Below are 18,712 nucleotides of genomic sequence, written 5' to 3' on the forward strand. Positions count from 1 at the left end.
ACCATTACAGGGCTCTACATTAAAAACAAAAATGACTTGCCCATTGGGAATCCTTAAGGTGAGAACTACTTGCCCAAACTTGCCCCATGTAAAATGAAAAGACCGCCATAATGATATCATCTAATTTTTGTGGCATCAAATGAGAATCTCAAATAGAGATTAAATGATTAGCATTTCTTGTGGTTGTTTTCCGACATAGATCATGACGTTGCATGGAAATCTGGATCTCGGCACTTTGCCTTGATAAATAAAAGTACATTCATGACTGAATAAACATTGTGCTTATTAAATAATAAATGCTTGTGCAAAATCAGCACTTGGTATTGGATCTAATCGGTGGGGTTTCATTGTGACCACTTCAAATTGTCACAGCAATGTGATTCACTCACCTGTGCCATCATTTGATTTGCTGCCGCGAGTAAAATACTTGTTTAGGAGGCACTGGTTCATCACTTTTTGCTGTTTTCATTCACAAGTTGTTAAAGAATTAGACCATGTTGGCAGGGACGCCATGATAGATGTTTTCCTAGTCAAACGGTCGCTGATTGGTTGATCGCGAACAAGAACAGGTGTCGGTAAAACGCGGACTGTGGACCGCGGTCTAAATAAACGATTCTGATTGGTCCATTTCAAGATTTGCAAGGATTGGTTTGCAAATTACCAGCGGAATTACGCAGTCTGTGTTTTACCAACACCCAACAAGAACCGCTTTTAAAAAAAACTCTTGGCAGTATGGCATGCCAAAGTGCACTTGCCCGACGGGAATATCACTGATTGGATTTACTTGCCCCAATTTTGTTTTAACTTGCCGCGGGCCATCGGTACATCGTTATTGTCGAGCCCTGCATTACCATTACTATTACCATCAAGCTGCCATCAGAAGGGCGGGCATAGTGACGACCCTGTAGCATAATTCCGATTTATTGTCACGCTAATCTTCACTGATACATACTGCATATTCAGCACGACAACCACTTGCATGTGTGTGTCTGTAAAATGGCTTGCAAGAGAGCTGAGCCAGATAACATCTTAAAACATCACACTTCCTGAGGGTGATGTGCTGCTTTCATCCAAGGATCACCACTCACGTCGTCTTCTTTACGAGACTGTGCTGGGAAAGAACAACATAAATCTCGTCATGTGTTCTCAATTTCTTCGGCTGATTCTAAAATCCAAGAGAGGTGTCTCTTGTGGAGTTCGGGTTTTTGTGGAGAAGTTGTTTGGAGAGCTTGTACAACCTTTGACCTTAAGCCAGAGAGCTGCCACAATCAATAGGGGTGCCATCACTCTTTTCACAATGAAAGGAGAAACCTTGACCATCCAAAGCGAAAGGATGTAAAGAATTATTTTCACATGATAGCACGAAGGGTTATGTTGGTCGTGTCCACGTCGTTGAAGGTCGTTATCATTATGACGGTCAGATTGTATGTCCGCTGGCATTCCGAGTAGAAGACACGATTGCACCGGGTCTAGTACAGGCATTGGTTCCATGGTCCTAATGGCACACATGTGGGATGAAAGTCCTTCCCGACATTCCTGCGTTGTTCCATTTAAGACCACGCTAGTCCTTTAAAGCCTGCTCTCTCGTTGAGTTCAAGAAAGCTGGCGGCGCCTTTGGTGCTCGTCTGCTTCCCACCTCATCAAAATGGCTCCGCCCACATGTTGTCCAAAGGGAGTGGTCATAATGTTGTAAACAACAACTTCTGGTCAGGAGTTTTATGGTGGATTAGGTTAATGCGGTAGTGGGGCTGACCTGTTGCTAGGTAGGATATATTACTCCAATGCTGTGATTGGCCAATTACAATAGAAATATTTTGATACACAATAAATACAATAAACACGGATCATAAAAAAGATGTGAAAAGATAACTGTACAATAAAAAATAGTGGCAAACAAAACCTTGCACAAAACCCAAAATATATCAGCGATAGTAATCACGATTATTATTGATTTTCAATCCATAATTAAGGTAATAATGTTTAATTCACATGTCATTGTCAAATGACATGTCAAATGAGTCAGCTGGCCCTAGCTAATCAATTTGCGAGATAGCCACCAAAGGTAATCATTACGTTTGGACAATGTTTGAATTTGAACGTTTCTGATTCAGATTCCTCATTTCGATTCCGGTTACAGTGTTCCCTCGTTCCATCATGGTTCACTTTTTGCAAATTCACTCTTTTACTGAATTTTTTAAATGCAATTTTTGTGCTTTTTAAAAACAATTTTTGATCACTGTTACACAATGAGCCTGGACCTTTAAGCACGGCATTGTGGGAGTTTGTAGTCTTTTGCATCTTTATTGGCTGTAGACTTTTGTCGTTTTGCTCTTGTACTTGGTGGCCAGCTGTTGTTCGTCACGAATACCTTAAACAATTACCAACCGTGTGACTATGAATGCTGCACGACCGCAAGCAAAACTCACAACACTGACAAGACAGTCTCCACCCAAATAGCATAAAAAGCCAGTTGGACCCCCAGACCGAAGGAAGGCAGAAACCCCTCGGTCGGACACGCCGAAGGAAGGCAAGCCTCATGGCTGGAAGTACGCCTCAACAAGGACACAAAAACACCACAGTCGAATGGGGCAGTCAGTGAGTCAATAATGTCTTCTGTTGGCAGGTTGTCGGTTGTGTAAGTAGGTTGTTTGTTAAAATTCAAACGAAATTTGAACTTTGAGAGTGCTTAAACAAGAGAGAAAGTTGCAGACATTTTAAAGCCTGTCTTGAGAAAAGTATATAGTATATAGTGTATAAAGTGTATGGTGATGGGGTTTTACGGCGTTAAAACATATATGATGATAAACAAATACTGTTGGCCAGGACTGGGCGATATGGACCAAAACTCGTATCCCGATATACATATTTAGGTCGAATATCAATATGAGATGGTTGGGACATGTCCAGAGGAGAGATAACGGATATATTGGTAGAAGGATGCTGCCAGGTAGGAGACGTAGAGGAAGGCCAAAGAGGTGGTTTATGGATGTAGTGAAGGAGGACATGAGGGTAGTTGGCGTGAGAGAGACAGATGCAGAAGACAGGCTTGGATGGAGCTGGTTGATTTGCTGTGGCGACCCCTGAACGGAAAAGCCCAAAGAGAAAGAAGATCGATATACGATACACATCCCGTTTTTTTCCACAAAGTGAGTTTACACAAGTCAAAGCCAAATATGAGTGCAAAGGTTTGTTAAAACATAAACGATCTTATAGAAAAACAGCCGCTGAAATACATTTTTCTTTTTTTTTTTTAATCAGAGGTCAGTTTGCGGGAGCAGTAGACTAAGCAGGGAACCCCAGACTTCCCTCTCCCAGGCTAATTCGTCCAGCTTCTCCTGGCATATCCGGAAGCATTCCCAGGCCAGTTGAAAGACTACCTCATACTTACTACTACATACTTCCATGCCCATACTATTACTGCATACTACTACTGCATACCCAATCCATCAGACAGTATGCAAACATTTGCGCTACAGCGTACGACATGATAAACCACAATGCATTGCGCTCCTATCAACAGGCTGAAGCTGATTTCACTTTAGCTCTAAACTCTAAATACATCACTTTATTGATTTTTTTTTTTTATCAGGCGAGAAAGTGGCCGTTTAGATCCTGAGTGTGCCATTTATTTGTCTAAATACAAACTGTTTACAATTTCGTTCGGACAAATTTGGCAGAATTTAAGCTAGCTTTCACAAAATAAACCGGCCCTTACTTTCCTCATACAAAAATAACATAGTGATATTTTGAAAACAAGAAGCAAACCAGCTCGCAATATATCCTGCTTGACACCACCGTTTGGACTGATCGTCCCATTAACGGAATTTGACCAATCATGATGCCGTACCGGCTTCGGTACATCATGGTTGCTATTGACTTGGGCTTGTTGTCAGATGTAAGTTATATATTTTTTTTTACTTTCTTAATAAATGTAAATCCAATGAGAAATTGCTAACATAACATACCTCCAAGCATAAAAATTGGAGGGGAACTTTACTCAACTTGGTAATTCTACATAACTAAGAAACAAAGGTCATCAATAAAAGTCATTGAGTTTATAAAAATATAAAAATAAATAACAAAGTGACCAATAATGTGTAATAAATCTATAATAAAATCTTTACAGGTGGCTTCAAGAGCGCCATACTGCAAGGTGAATCCCCATATTCCTCTTTTAATGATTGAAAATGTATACGTCTTCATCTGATATGTTTAAATATTACCCATTATTATTATTGCCATCAAATCGCTAAAATACTTCTCAATTTACATTTGTATGCTTCTCTTGGTGGCGCGTCCATCCTGCTGCTCAATGTTCAAACATATTTTTTTTCACGGTGACGTCACGTCACTTTGCATCCTGGGTAATTTGAGTGTGAGTAGTAAGCTGATGATACAACTTCTCGCATACTGCATACTCAGAGTTAGTATGAGTAGTAGGTAAGTATGCGGTTTCAAACACAGCCATAGTCTCCCCAACGTGTCCTGGGACTGAACACCTCCCAGTTAGGCGTCTGGCTCGCATCCTGACCAAATGCTCGAGCCACCTCATCTGACTCCTCTCAATGCGGAGCAGCAGCAGTAGCTTATGGAATGTGGGCACATGTAGTTGGAGTAAGCCCACATAAGCACAGGGAGAACATGCTAACTCAATCTGCTGACAATGTGGGGCTGACATGCTAACCACTACGCCAGGGGAGCCAAATTAAATCCTCCAGGGGGCCAAAATTTTCCACCATTGTATATTTCTGCTTTTTGAAAGTATTGACCCGAGTTCAATTCCATCCCCGGCCATCTCTGTGTGGAGTTTGCATGTTCTCCTCAAGCATTTTCTCCGGGTACTCCGGTTTCCTCCGGTTTATTGGCGACTCCAAATTGTCCATAGGTATGAATGTGAGTGTGAATGGTTGTTTGTCTATATGTGCCCTGTGATTGGCTGGCCACCAGTCCAGGGTGTACCCCGCCTTTCGCCCAAAGACAGCTGGGATAGGCTCCAGCACCCCCGCGACCCTCGTGAGGAAAAATCTGTAGAAAATGAATTAATAAATGAATGTATATTTCTGCTTTTTGAAAGTATTGACCCGAGTTCAATTCCACCCTCGGTCATCTCTTTGTGGAGTTTGCATGTAATTCCCATTTTCTGTTTTCTCTGGGTACTCCGGTTTCCTCCCACATTCCAAAAACATGCTAGGTTAATTGGCGACTCCAAATTGTCCATAGGTATGAATGTGAGTGTGAATGGTTGTTTGTCCATATGTGCCCTGTGATTGGCTGGCCACCAGTCCAGGGTGTACCCCACCTCTCGCTTGAAGACAGCTGGGATCGGCTCCAGCACCCCTGCGACTCTCGTGAGTATAATCGGTAGAAAATGAATGAATGATATTTCCTTTAGACTTACCTGTGTTCTACTGCTGATGACTAAAGAACAGTATAAGGTAGAAACAAGCTTTTCTTCCTGATGAAAAAAAAGAGTCTAATCTTTCTTTTGGTATATATGTACATATAGCCATACAACACAAAATTATGTGTGCCTTGAAAGATCAGTGAAAATCTTCTAAAATGGTCCGTACTGGAGTTGATGCCTTTTGAAAAATGGCTGTGATTCAATTGAAAAGTAGTTAAAATGTCCACTTTTGACTGTCTTATGCCTCTTTAAGATGTTATTTTGTACAGACAGGGTGTAATAGTTAAAGTGGTGTCATTTTTAGTTACACAGTTAAATTATTGCTACTTTTGGTCACAATCTGGCATCCGTAGTAAGAATGGTTATGCAATCTGTCCACTTCAAAGCTTCTATTGTTGGTGAAGTAGTTGATACTGCAGAACTTACTGGATTACGCAGATTGTTGCACGCACTTGTTTTACTGAGGTTTGTGTTGCAGAGATATTTTCCAGAAAGTTCCGCGGGCGGGATGAAATTGTTGTTTGTCACGCAGGCACAATTATCATAATATTTCACTTTAGTCACATATGTCAACATCTTGATAACTATTTTAAATCGGAGCTTTAACAGGATTCATCTTTATGTAACTTTAACTCCAAACTCATTATTGGGGATTACTAGAATGTTCTTCAACTGCTGTAACTGGGAGCAGGTCTAATACGCTGAAGTAGTAAATGCTGATGAGTAACGTGCCGTGTTGGGAGTCATGAGCTGTGAAACATAACACAGCTTCAATTCCTGCCAGGGCCATAAATATACTTCTAAGGCTTTGTTGATGTCAGACATATACGGCTAATAGTTTTCAAATGTGAACGCGACCGTTTTACATTTGTGAGGTTTTTTTGTGTTCAAGGTTTCTCCCGTTGTGGTCGACTGAAGGAGATTTGATTTAAACAAACCATTTTCCAGCTCTCTCTTTTACGTATGTCTTCATGAAAACCCAGAAAATATGCACGACTCGTTCAGAAAAACACCACAATAACCTTGCAGGATACACTTAGCAGCATTTTCTGTTTGAAAATTTCTAAAACAAAGAGAAAAAAAATGTGTAAGTAATTCATTGCAAACAAGCGTTTCATCAACTGATCAAAAGATTAAGAGCACAGCCTTAAATGGCAAAATCTTGGCAAAAAAAGTGGTAGAAGCAAACAAAAAACAGAGGAATCCATGCTGCATCCACGCTGTATTAGTTTCTACATCACACTACAAATTACATGTACACAGTCATTCCAGGGCCAAAATTAACATATTTCGCATCGTCCGATTTGAATGACATTTCATCTCCAGATTGAAGTGAATTTATATCCTACATACCTTTGATCTTCTCCTGGAGCTCCAATCCATGAGTTTGAAGGGCTTAAAGTTTTGGTGTAAATCCAATGCAAAATTGGAGAGATTGAAAATACACCCCATGTCATATGAAAAAGCAGACATCCCCACGGACTCTCCTAATGAAGCACACACACAAACACACAAGTGTCCGATTTTTCTGTGCTTACATTCCTACTGAGGATAGGCGGCACATCTAGAAAATGGATGGATGGTTGGGGCAAGTTAATGTGCGACAAGTAAAAACTCTTGTTTGATTACATGCTTGAGAGGCGATTTGATGAGGTCATCTTTTGTGCACCAAGAATCCATTTTTGCAGAGCTGATGGAAATGTGACATAAACTATCAATCTCTGTGTGTAGGTATATATATATATATATATTTATATATATATATATATATACATTGAGGTGTCAGCGCCACGGCTAAGATGAAAGTCAAGCAGCTAGCAAGTGGATATTCATGCCTTTGGGCATTGATCTCTGCTGATAACACATTTTTATGCTGATATCGGGCTGATAATTATCAGTACCAATAACTATCGAACATTCCCTAATGGCAAGGGAAGTTAACAAACATGGTGGACATCAGTTTCCGACAGTGGATGACCTCCATCAAGCCATCTTCACCACCTAGAGCAACCAACTGTGTTGCATTCACTGTCAAAAAAAAATCGTGAAGATTTGGGTTTGAATATCCGCTCGGGCATCTTTGTGTGGAGTTCTCCCATAAGTGTGGGTTTTCTCCGGGTACTCCAGTTTCCTCCCATAAGAAACATGCATGTTAAGGTTAACATGGTTGTTTGTCTATACGTGCCCTGGTGACCAGTCTAGGGTGTATCTTGCACGAATGCAGCTGGGATAGGCTCCAGCATACCTCCGCAACCCTAGTGAGGATAAGTGGCATAGAAAATAGATGGATGGTTCAGCCTTGGTGGAGCTCAGTGCTTTATACTGAGTGATATTATGTTGTATTCAGTGTTTCCCGTAATGTTCATTCATTTTCTACCACTTTTCCTCACGCGGGTCGCGGGGGGTGCTGGAGCCTATCCTAGCTGTCTTCGGGCGAGAGGCGAGGTACACCCTGGACTGGTGGCCAGCCTATCACAGGGCACATATAGACAAACAACCATTCACACTCACATTCATACCTATGGACAATTTGGAGTGGCCAATTAACCTAGCATGTTTTTGGAATGTGGGAGGAAACTGGAGTAGCCAGAGAAAACCCACGCATGCACGGGGAAAACATGCAAACTCCACACAGAGATGGGCGAGGGTGGAATTGAACTCTGGTCTCCTACCTGTGAGGTCTGCACGCTAACCACTCGTAATGCTACAGTGGATTTCTGCACATTTGTGATTTAGTGCATTTGATAATAGCACGGCAGGGGATCATTCATTCATTAATTTTCTCATTATTGCTTGTCATCACGAGGGTTGAGGGTGTGCTGGAGCCTATCCCAGCTGTCTTTGGGCGAGACGCGAGGTACACCCCGGACTGGTGGCCAGCCAATCACAGGGCACTAAAGAATAGGAAAAGACTGGAGTCTCATCTTTCTTTTGGTAGGTTCCATGATTAAATAGCCGTAGAACACAATATTCCGTGTCCAAACCGCTTTAAATGGCCGGTACTGAAGGTGTTGTCTGGGATTGAATTAGTCAATTTAGACTTTTCCTCTCGTAAGTATGACTGACAATCGGGATATGTGTTTCCTTAGGAAACCCCAGGGAAACAGTGAACAGTTTGCGCAGCCGTTGTTTTTACCTTGTGCAACAACAGCAACCATCTTACTTTAATGATGACATTAAAATTCAACACACAACAGAGTCGCGCCATTTGGTCGAGTCTCTTGAGAAAAACATTTTCAACAGTGTTTGATGTTTGATGGCTTGCAGCCCATGAAAAGACACAAACAAACAATAGAACAATAAAAGTTTGTCTTAGAGCGGTCAGCATTGGAAATGAAATGTTTACGTCTCATTGACTCGATGACACGAGTACATCCAACATCAACTTTGTGCTCGAGCGACTTTATTTACGTCAACTGATGCAATCGCACATATGTGCTAAATAGCATTTTACGGCATAACATATGCTGCAGTGACACTATGGAGCCGCTTCAATGTGAACGTGATAAAATGATTGGGATGCCAGATGTTGAAAGACTGGAATGCTAATGGATGCCAAAGTGACTTTTTATCTGTAAGCCAGGTTGCAGGAATGAATTGTTGCTCGTGGTGGTGAGCATGTAGCAGACATGTCATATGCTTCCTGGTGGTTCCTGGAGAGAAGAAGCCTGCTGCGTTCTCACTCATCCGTGACCGACATGTTGTGTTGACAGACCACTGACATAAACGTCACATGAACTGATGTTCTCGAATGAATCTTTACCATGAGACACAAAGATACATTGCTTCATGTATCATGTGACCACAGTCATTCGCTCCCATGCAAGTGACAGTAGGAAGTAGGCAGTGTAGTGGTCTTATGACTGAGATGAAAAGGTTGCGAGTGCGTTGGCTGGAAAATCAGACTCAATATCCCAGTGGGTTGGTTCAAGAAAGGCTGAATCAATCAATCAATCAACTGGTTCTCAGCTCAAAAGCAGCATGATGTGACATATCAGCAGTCTAAACTTCTTGACAACTTTGATTCATACTGTCCAATTAACTCGTTCATCCCAGCCACTTTTCAAAAGCCGTCCTTCTTACTACCGACCACTTTTGATGATTTTTTATTAATTTTTTTAAAGGCACATAGAATATTGTTTTATTGGGCTGTATAGACATGGCATATAGGGGTAGGATTTAATAAGCATTGCTTCTTCCTACTCCTTTTGGACATGTGGAACTGTGAACTGATTATGTGATGCACTCAATTGTAATCGGATGCATGTTCAAATTATGATTACCATATACCGAAAAAAAGATTAGACTTTCATCAAAAAAAAAAAAAGTTTGTTTCAACCATTTTTCGTTCTTTAGTAATCAGCAGTAGAACATAAGGGAGTTTCAGTAAAATATCAGTTCTCCAAAAAGTTATCTGTTAACAAAAAAGGGAGAGAAAAGGCTTTTTGTGAAAAGATACATTTCAAGCATAACTTTCACTTTGACACAAATTTATCCATAAATATTTAGCCAAAATGTGTTAACAATGTTGCCACATGAATGTAATGTAATGTAATATAATAAAATGTAATGAAATGTAACCTCCTTCATGCAACACAGCGAGATGCCTTGGAAAGATGGGGGCCGAGCTCTTATAAAATGCGTCGATATAATTTAACTAAACTGGAAAAACACAACAGCAAAAATGGAAAAATCAGCAGTAATTTCACAAGATCCAACCATCTTCTATGCCACTTATCGTCATTAGGTCGTGGTGGGTATGCTTGAGCCTATCCCAGTTGACTTCGGGTAAGAGGAGGGGTACACCGTGGACTGGTGGCCAGCCAATCACAGGGCACATATAGACAAATTAACCATTCACACTCACATTCATACCTATGGACAATTTGGAGTCGCTAATTAACCTAGCATGTTTTTGGAATGTGGGAGGAGAAAACCCACACATGCACGGGGAGAACATGCAAACTCCACACAGAGATGGCCGAGGGTGGAATTGAACTCGGGTGCCCTAGCTGTGTGACATATCTATAAAATGGTGATATACAGTACTTTTAAAAAGTGTTTGTCCCCTTCCTGATTTCTTTTTTGGCATTTTGTCACACTTTAATGTTTCAGATTATCAGTAAAAGTTAAATATTAGCCAATGACAACACAACTGAACTCAAAATTGTGTTTTTTAAATTAAACTCTTAATTATTAAAAGGAAAAAAATCCAAACTACAAGGCTCTGTGTGGAAAAAAACATACAGATTAATTGAGTTCTAACAGTCTGGAAAAGGTTCAAGCCATTTTAAAAGCTTTGGGACTACAGCAAACCACAGTGAGAGCCATTGAACCAGTGAACCTTCAGGAATGACCGGACAAGCAAAATGACCCTAAGAGCACAGCGACAACTCATCCAAGAGGTCACAAAAGACCCCACAACAACATCCAAAGAACTGCAGGCTCCACTTGCCTCAGTTAAGAAAGACACTGGGCAAAAATTGCCTGCATGGCAGAGTTCCAAGACCAAAACCACCGAGAAACAAAAAGGCTCGTCTCAATTTTGCCAGAAAACATCTTGATGATCCCCAAGATCTTTGGAAAAATACTCTGTGGTCTGATGAAACAAAAGTTAAACTTTTGGAAGGTGTGTCCCCGGTTATATCTGGCATAAAAGTACCGCCGCATTTCAGAAAAAGAACATTATACCAACAGTAAAATATGGTGGTGGTAGTGTGATGGTCTGGGATTGTTTTGCTAATTCAGGACCTGGAAGACTGTGATAAATGGAACCATGAATTCTGCTGAAGGAGACTATCTGGCCATCTGTTGGTGACATCAAGCCCAAACAAGGACAATGATCCAAAACACACCAGCAAGTCCACATCTGGATGGCATTGGAGTGTCCTAGTCCAAGTCCCAACCTAAATAAATCCTATTGAGATGCTGTGGCATGAACTTAAAAAGGGCTTCATGCTGGAAAAGCCTCCAATGTGGTGGAATGACAACAATTCTGCAAAGATGAGTGGGTCCAAATTCCTCCACAGCGCTGTAAGAGGCAGTTGTTGCTGCTAAGCCCAACCAGTTGTTAGCTTTAGGGGGTAATCATTCATTTAAAAACTGCATTTTGTGTTCAGTTGTGTTGTCATTGACTAATATTTAAATTTGATGATCGGAAACATTGACGTGTGACAAACATGAAAAACAACAACAAATCAGCAAATCAGGACGTTTTTACACCACTGAAAGCCTCGGAGACGTATAGTTGCTGGAATGACTCGATCAGATTGTATTCATAGAACTTTTGGCTTCACATCTTCTTTGCATTTGTCGCTGAAAATAAAGATTTCTGGCGTCAACGGCAATTTGTGATGTTCTTCCAAGCGCCACTTCATTGGCAGACTTGACAGTCCCAAAAAAAGCATCCACAATCACTTGCATCGGTTTCTCAGGCACTGCAGAGCACATTTAAAAGACGTTTGCATTAACGTGCGCACGTCCGCGAGCCTGCTAGCACTCACCTAAAACGACTGGCATGTCAGCACAGAGCTGCTAATGAGGGCCAGAATCCGCATGAAGGCGTGCATGGACACACGCATAACTCCAGGATGCGGTTGGGGTGGGGTGGGAGGACATTAAAAAACAATGTGTGGCTGATAATGAAGGACAGATGGCAGCGGAGGACAGCACTGTGTCCTCCTGTAGCCTTGGTGACAACATGGCTGTCAGCATCTAACACTTTTTTTTTTGGACCCCAGTCTTGTTCACTCACTCTTCCACATCATCTCCGTTTCAATACAAAATCAATGGACACATGTCTTTAGGTCCCATTCTGAAGCATTTTTTCCCCAAAATATTTCCACTTTCTTTTTCATTGATATTCCTTTTGTAATATTCTGACTTTATTCCCATAATATTAATTTTCCTCAACTTAATTTTCCAAAAAATAAAAAATTGTTATATATGTTAATAATAATGCTGAAATTTTTATTTTTTTTACTAATATTTCAACTCTATGCAGCTAAAATGACATTTTTTATAATATTTAAAAAATCTCCAATGTTTAGATTTTAGTTTCTATTACAATATTAGAACTTTTCCCCAACATAATCTTTGAAAAAATGGTATAATTAATTAATATAAAAAGTATTTTTTCTTTAATATTACATTATGTTATATTAAACTAATATACAGTATTACGTTGTTTTATTTCTCATAATAGTACGATGTTATTCTCGTAATTTTTTTCTTAAATAACTTTTCTCTTAACATTTTCACTTTATTCTGTACTGTACTGAGTTTTACATTTTCAAAATATTTTTTTAAATAATCTTGATAGATTTTGCTTTTGCAATATTAGGACTTTATTCCAATAATACTTAAGTATTTTAAATATATATATATTATATATTTTAAATATATAAATATAATATTACATCTTTTCCACAGTCAGTTGCCAAAAATCGCAACCTTATTTGTTTCTCATAATAATAATATTATTTTTTTTATTAAGATTTCAACTCTTACTATTAAAATGACATTTTTCCACATAACATGTATTAATTTATTACATCAAGATGTCTCTCAATAGTAAGTAGCCTTAGCATTTTAGCGTTAGCGGTTTCTACAGCATCCGTAACGTCTAATGTGTTTTACGGGACTAGCAGTGTTTTGGAAAGCCACTAATTATGGTGGGAAACGGCTATTAGCAACCCCGCTTCCTGTATGCACACTCTATAATGCTACATAGACAAGCGCTTTTGCTCCATGACTTACACAAAATAAAGACAGTTAGGACACTGATAAACTGTTACTTACTGCTTACTATTCTGACTCTTCCACACCACCAAGTAATGTTGGAAAGGCGTCAGGCTTCAGCAAGTTTGTGGGCTAGTCCAGCTGCATTCTGGTCCATGTTTACAAAAAAGTCCAGTGTGAAATGCCATTGACGATGGACTGGTGGCCAGCCAATCACAGGGCACATATAGACAAACAACCATTCACACTCACATTCATACCTATGGACAATTCGGAGTCGCTTATTAACCTAGCATGTTTTTGGAATGTGGGAGGAAACTGGAGTACCCGGAGAAAACCCACGCATGCACGGGGAGAACATGCAAACTGAGGGTGGAATTGAACCCTGGTCTCCTAGCTGTGAGGTCTGCGCGCTAACCACTCAACCGCCGTGCCGCCCCAAAAAGGAAGGAAGCCGGAGTACCCGGGGAGAACCCACACATGCACGGATAGAACTGAACAGATGCATCCGTTCAATGAATTGAACTGGGGTCTCCTAGCTGTGAGGCCTGCGCGCTAACCACTCGGTCACCGTGCAGCGACATTATTCTGGTAAAATCACAACGTTTTCGTTTTATATTTTCACTTCATTCTTGTGTTGAATTTTTGTTGCTTTGTTGTTACATTATATTTTTCGAATGTGGACCCCTAGGGCCGCACTTCGGACACCCCAGCTCTATTCCATGATGAGGTCACTATTGGATCATTCAGCAGTCATGTGGTTATTTGGTGAATTGGTTCAATACATTTTTCAGTTTTGAATTTGTTTAGAAATGTGAAAATCATGTCTAATTTTCCCTCACTGTTGTCTGCCGCTTTGTGTTGTCTTTCACATAAACTCCCAATGAAATATATTTTTGTTTGTGGTGGCAACGTGACAGAATGTGGGAAAGTTGAAGGAGTAGGAATACTTTTTCCAGCCGCCATGCGTCTTTGCCAAGAAGACACGTGAAATGTATTACGCCGGGATCTCTCACTTTCAACACGTGCTCAAGTGTTGTCATCTCGACCAAGAATGCATTCCTGCGGGTTTGTCTGCGTCTGAGCTGGAGTCCAAGTGGTTCTGATAACTTGCCATGGTAGCGGTTCCGATAGCGTTCCCTCAGGTCTGCTCCCAGATCAAAGGCCGCCTCTGCTTTGTTGGAAGGAGCCAGACTCCCGCCAGATGTCATCGAATTCCAAATATGATTGACCGGGCATTTTGTTCTACTACACTTGCTCTTTACACCGACTGGCCGTGATGCGCCACAATTAGCCACCATCCACTTAGCGCAAAATAACACCACCGACAGACACCTCAGTTTGAAGAAAAAATGAAATGAAGCTTTATAGACGTTCACATGATCACATTCAGGAATTTGCTACTGACTAAATGCAGCGTTGAATATACCTCCCAATATTTAATCAAACTTTAATGCCATTCTTGTTGACAAAAGTGCTTGTCTTCCATAATTGTTTTTCAGTCTGGACTGATCCTTATGGTTTGCTGATGAGCAAATGAGACTTGAAGTCATCGACTGGTCTTTGTCACCATCTGCCGGTCATAATGTGTAACTGCACTTCTTTGTGGCCGTTTCCGTGCTATTCGAACTCGTGCCGGACAATATACCACCACCACCACTATATGAAGAAGTATGGGATTTATTTAAAATGTGCAAATCAGGTAACTGTGACGCTTTCTGCGACGTGCATGTATGCCTGCGGTAACTGTAACATACATCATACATACATTTAGATATGCTAAACAGAACACACATAGCTAGCCAAAACACAGGAGCTACATTACTTACAGCTAACAGCACATCGTCGAGTTTACAAACATTTGAGGTGGCTATTTTAAGCACTTCTTACACATAAATACTCCACAAAGACTCAAGCTGCCCAATGAACAAACATTTTAGAGCGAACATAGGGTGTTTAGACCTTTTTCAGACTTGTTTTCTACCGTTTGTGCTAGCTTGTTGCTTCACCGAGAGAGAGGAAAGACGTCAAAGATCGTCTAATGAAAAGAACACTCACTGTCGCTGTCACTGATTTTTGGAAAAGATGTCTTCCTTTAACATTTTCTTGATATTTTTCCACGTATATTTGTAACTTAGTTACGTTACTTTTTCTTGACATTTTTATATGTATTTTTAACTTAGTTACCAAGTATGAACTTTTTGGACACATTTTAACCAACCCAGAAATCACATGAAACCACCGTCTATGACACTTCCTGTTGTTGGGGTTTGAAAGTGGACTGCTTTCCATTAAGTGTTGGGATAATAGACATTTTTGTGTATTTAATAGTGTGATGTAACAACGCCGCAATGTCTTTATTTCCACCACAAAGTCGAGTTTGCGTCGGTGTCGATTAAAAGCTGGGAATGTTGCGTCTTTTTTCCCACGGTTGCTCGATGTGAAGGCACACGTTTGTCATAAAAGTCACTTATTAGGGTTCGATTCCAGAAGAAGACATTTAAAGAACAAAGTATACCGCTAATCATTGATAATGTAAGATGAGCCACGGTAGACTAAGTTTCTATTATATTTGTATTAAGTTAGCTTACCTTTCAAGGCGTTGCTTGCTTCTTAAAAGGCAGTCAAACATTTATAAAGCAAATAAATAGAATAAAACAACAAACATGTTTTTAAAAAAAAATAATACTTAGGATTAAACAAAAATAAACCTTGTCAAAGGGACTGCATGAAGCTAGCTTGTCATGCTGCTCGCTCTTCTTCTATGTTTTATAATGCTGCAGCGCCCTCAAGCGACCTGGAGGTACAGCGCCACCTGTGTGTGATAGATTCAACTTGTACTAACTAGCGATGTGCGATACTGAGTCCAATTCAAGGTGTTTATTGGTGATACCGATCCGATACCGATGGCCGGACATTTTCCTTCAGGATTTTTTTGTTAGATTGCAGAATTCAGCAAGTTTTCCAGGTTCTGAAGCAGCAAAACAACCCTAGACCATCACACTACCACCACCAAGTTTTACTGTTGGATTTGTGAGTCTTTTCTGAGCCTTTTGTCTCGACAGAGTATTTTCCCAAAGGTCTTGGGGGTTGTCAAGATGTTTTCTGATAAAAATTAAAATTAATGTTCTTTTTTGGGGCGGCACGGCGGTTGAGTGGTTAGCGCGCAGAACTCACAGGGTTCAATTCCACACTCAGTTTGCATGTTCTCCCCGTGCATGCGTGGGTTTTCTCCGGGTACTCCGGTTTCCTCCCACATTCCAAAAACATGCTAGGTTAATTAGCGACTCCAAATTGTCCATAGGTATGAATGTGAGTGTGAATGGTTGTTTGTCTATATGTGCCCTGTGATTGGCTGGCCACTAGTCCAGGGTGTACCCCGCCTCTCACACAAAGACAGCTGGGATAGGCTCCAGCAACCCCTGCGACCCTCGTGAAGATAAGCGGTAGAAAATGAATGAATTTTCCACTGCATTTCAGCCCTGCCACAAAAGGAGCAGCTGACATCGATAAATTGTGTAATCGTTTAACCATCGATTAATCGATTAATTGTTGCCGTTCTAACCCATATACATATCTACAAGAAGCACCTCTTGGATGAGTCGGTCGATCTCTTGGGGTCATTTTGGTTCGGAAGTTTCACCACAGTTACATTTTTTTCACCATTTCATAATGGCTCTCACTGTGGTTTGCTGGAGTCCCAGCTCTTTAAAAATGGCTTAATAACGTTTTCCAGACTGATATATGTCAATAACTTTCTTTCTGGGCAGACGGGGGCGAACACTTTGGCACACCATTGTATTATTATTTATCATGCCACACCAAATGAGTGTTAAATACACAACAATGCTGAATGTACTGACCCGTGTGTGCCCCCTCACCCCCTCCCCGCAGAGAGAAGACAGAGAAAGGGGACAGACTTTGGCAGAAAGCGGGCTAGAAAACGAGTGTGGATGCTCGCCCAAAGCAGCGCTAGCAACGTGTTGGACACCACCAATGCCTGACAGCGACCCCAACATGCGTTAGCTGAGCATGGCTACCAGGCTAAGCACACTGAACCTTAGCACAACTTGACCTGTAAAAAACATCTACAGATATCTGTACACGTGTATGCGGTATCTTTGAGGTACGCGTGTTCTCCACTAAGTAATTACTACAGTATTCCAAACTTCACAAAGTCGCTACCAAGGATTTTCCAGTCAAAACAGGATTGCTAATTAGCCGATAATGAATGGAACAGAGTGTAGTACACTGTGGAGGAGAAAGTCCGTCATGATGGAAGGTAAACGAGGTGAGCGGGGCTAAGCTAACAATAGAGTACAATGTATTCACTAGCTCTGAGCTGAGTAGAAAATAGAAGTTATACGCTGTGCGTACACTTTGATAACATGGATGAATGTCATTTACCAAACACGTGTATATATAAATTTATATAAATGTGTACAAATCCATTCTCTTTCCTATACATGTAAATGGCAATAAAAACCTGAAATGAAACATGATATATTACAATTTTTCCTTCAAAAGTACAAATTAACTAGATTATTGGTGATGACCATCATTTCAAGTAAAATAAGTCATATTTTATCTCGGCCATCGCCTCTCAAAGGTCTTAACAATTGACAACTCCTAAATTAGCACAATTGAACAGCGAATAAGAGATGATGCTGTGTTTATTTGATGGCTCATATCCTATTAACATGACAGGTGTGGTATAGCGCACTCTTCTGGTGAAGATATGTAATAGCAATTCAGTTGCGCTTGAACACAAATACAGAACAATACAGTTAAAACAGTTATTTTTGACGACATGGTTGACAATTTTAAATCAACAAACCAAGAATCAAATTAATTGAATGTGTTTTTGTGTCTCTACTTCGAGTTATGCTTTTTTCCTACAGCGTTCAGCAACATCATATGTAAATTATATGTAAATTAGCTGGGGGTCATCACGTGACTTCTAGGACAGCCAATAGTGACTTTTACGTACGTCAAATAAACAGTAAAACAAAAACAACTGTTTCCCAAGTCCATTAGTGTGTGTGATATAGAGAGAAAATGTATAAACGAGAGGAATTACTTTATATTTATTTGTAGAATGCTGCATTTTGAACGTAAGTACACTTACTTGTATTCACTGACAGTGTAGCCTTCACCCATCCAATATGGCGGCGCCATTGACGTATCGCAGCAGTGGACAAACCCATTCGATGCGGCATTCTATGTTTATGAGTGTGACATGCGCTGTTGTTATGCACTGATGGAACTTTCGCGAGCGAGTCGAATATTCTGCCGTCTCTCTTAAAGTGAACAATGCGAACCCATTCACAAAAACGAACTCAACTAATAACTAATTACATGAATGAAGGAGTAATTCGGTTACTGATTCAATTACTTTTGGGGGAAATAAACTCGTAACTATAACTTTTGCTGAATATCAATTTGCCCAATACGGTGTATTTGATACATTTGAGGCACGTGTATGATAAATAAATATGAGATTTTCTGTTGTCATGCCAACGGTGATGATGAGTGTGGTGTGGAAGAACGACAGGGGCATTTTTGTGT

The 18,712-nt window shown here is 40.5% G+C and overlaps 1 protein-coding gene across 1 annotated transcript in view; it reads left to right on the plus strand.

The window, feature by feature from the left end:
• rspo4 (R-spondin 4) overlaps positions 1-17,596 on the plus strand; it is a 35,218-nt gene extending 17,622 nt beyond the window's left edge. Inside the window, exon 5 of the mRNA XM_078798711.1 lies at positions 17,039-17,596. Within this exon, the coding sequence (XP_078654837.1) occupies positions 17,039-17,148 (110 nt within the window). The 3' untranslated portion in view covers positions 17,149-17,596. The remainder of the gene's footprint in view (positions 1-17,038) is intronic.
• The last annotated feature ends 1,116 nt before the right edge of the window (positions 17,597-18,712 follow it).

This window comes from Doryrhamphus excisus, linkage group LG18, assembly GCF_037039965.1.
Source record: "Doryrhamphus excisus strain RoL-2023G ecotype Guam linkage group LG18, RoL_Dexc_Guam_v1.1, whole genome shotgun sequence".
In the NCBI taxonomy this organism is placed as follows: domain Eukaryota; kingdom Metazoa; phylum Chordata; class Actinopteri; order Syngnathiformes; family Syngnathidae; genus Doryrhamphus; species Doryrhamphus excisus.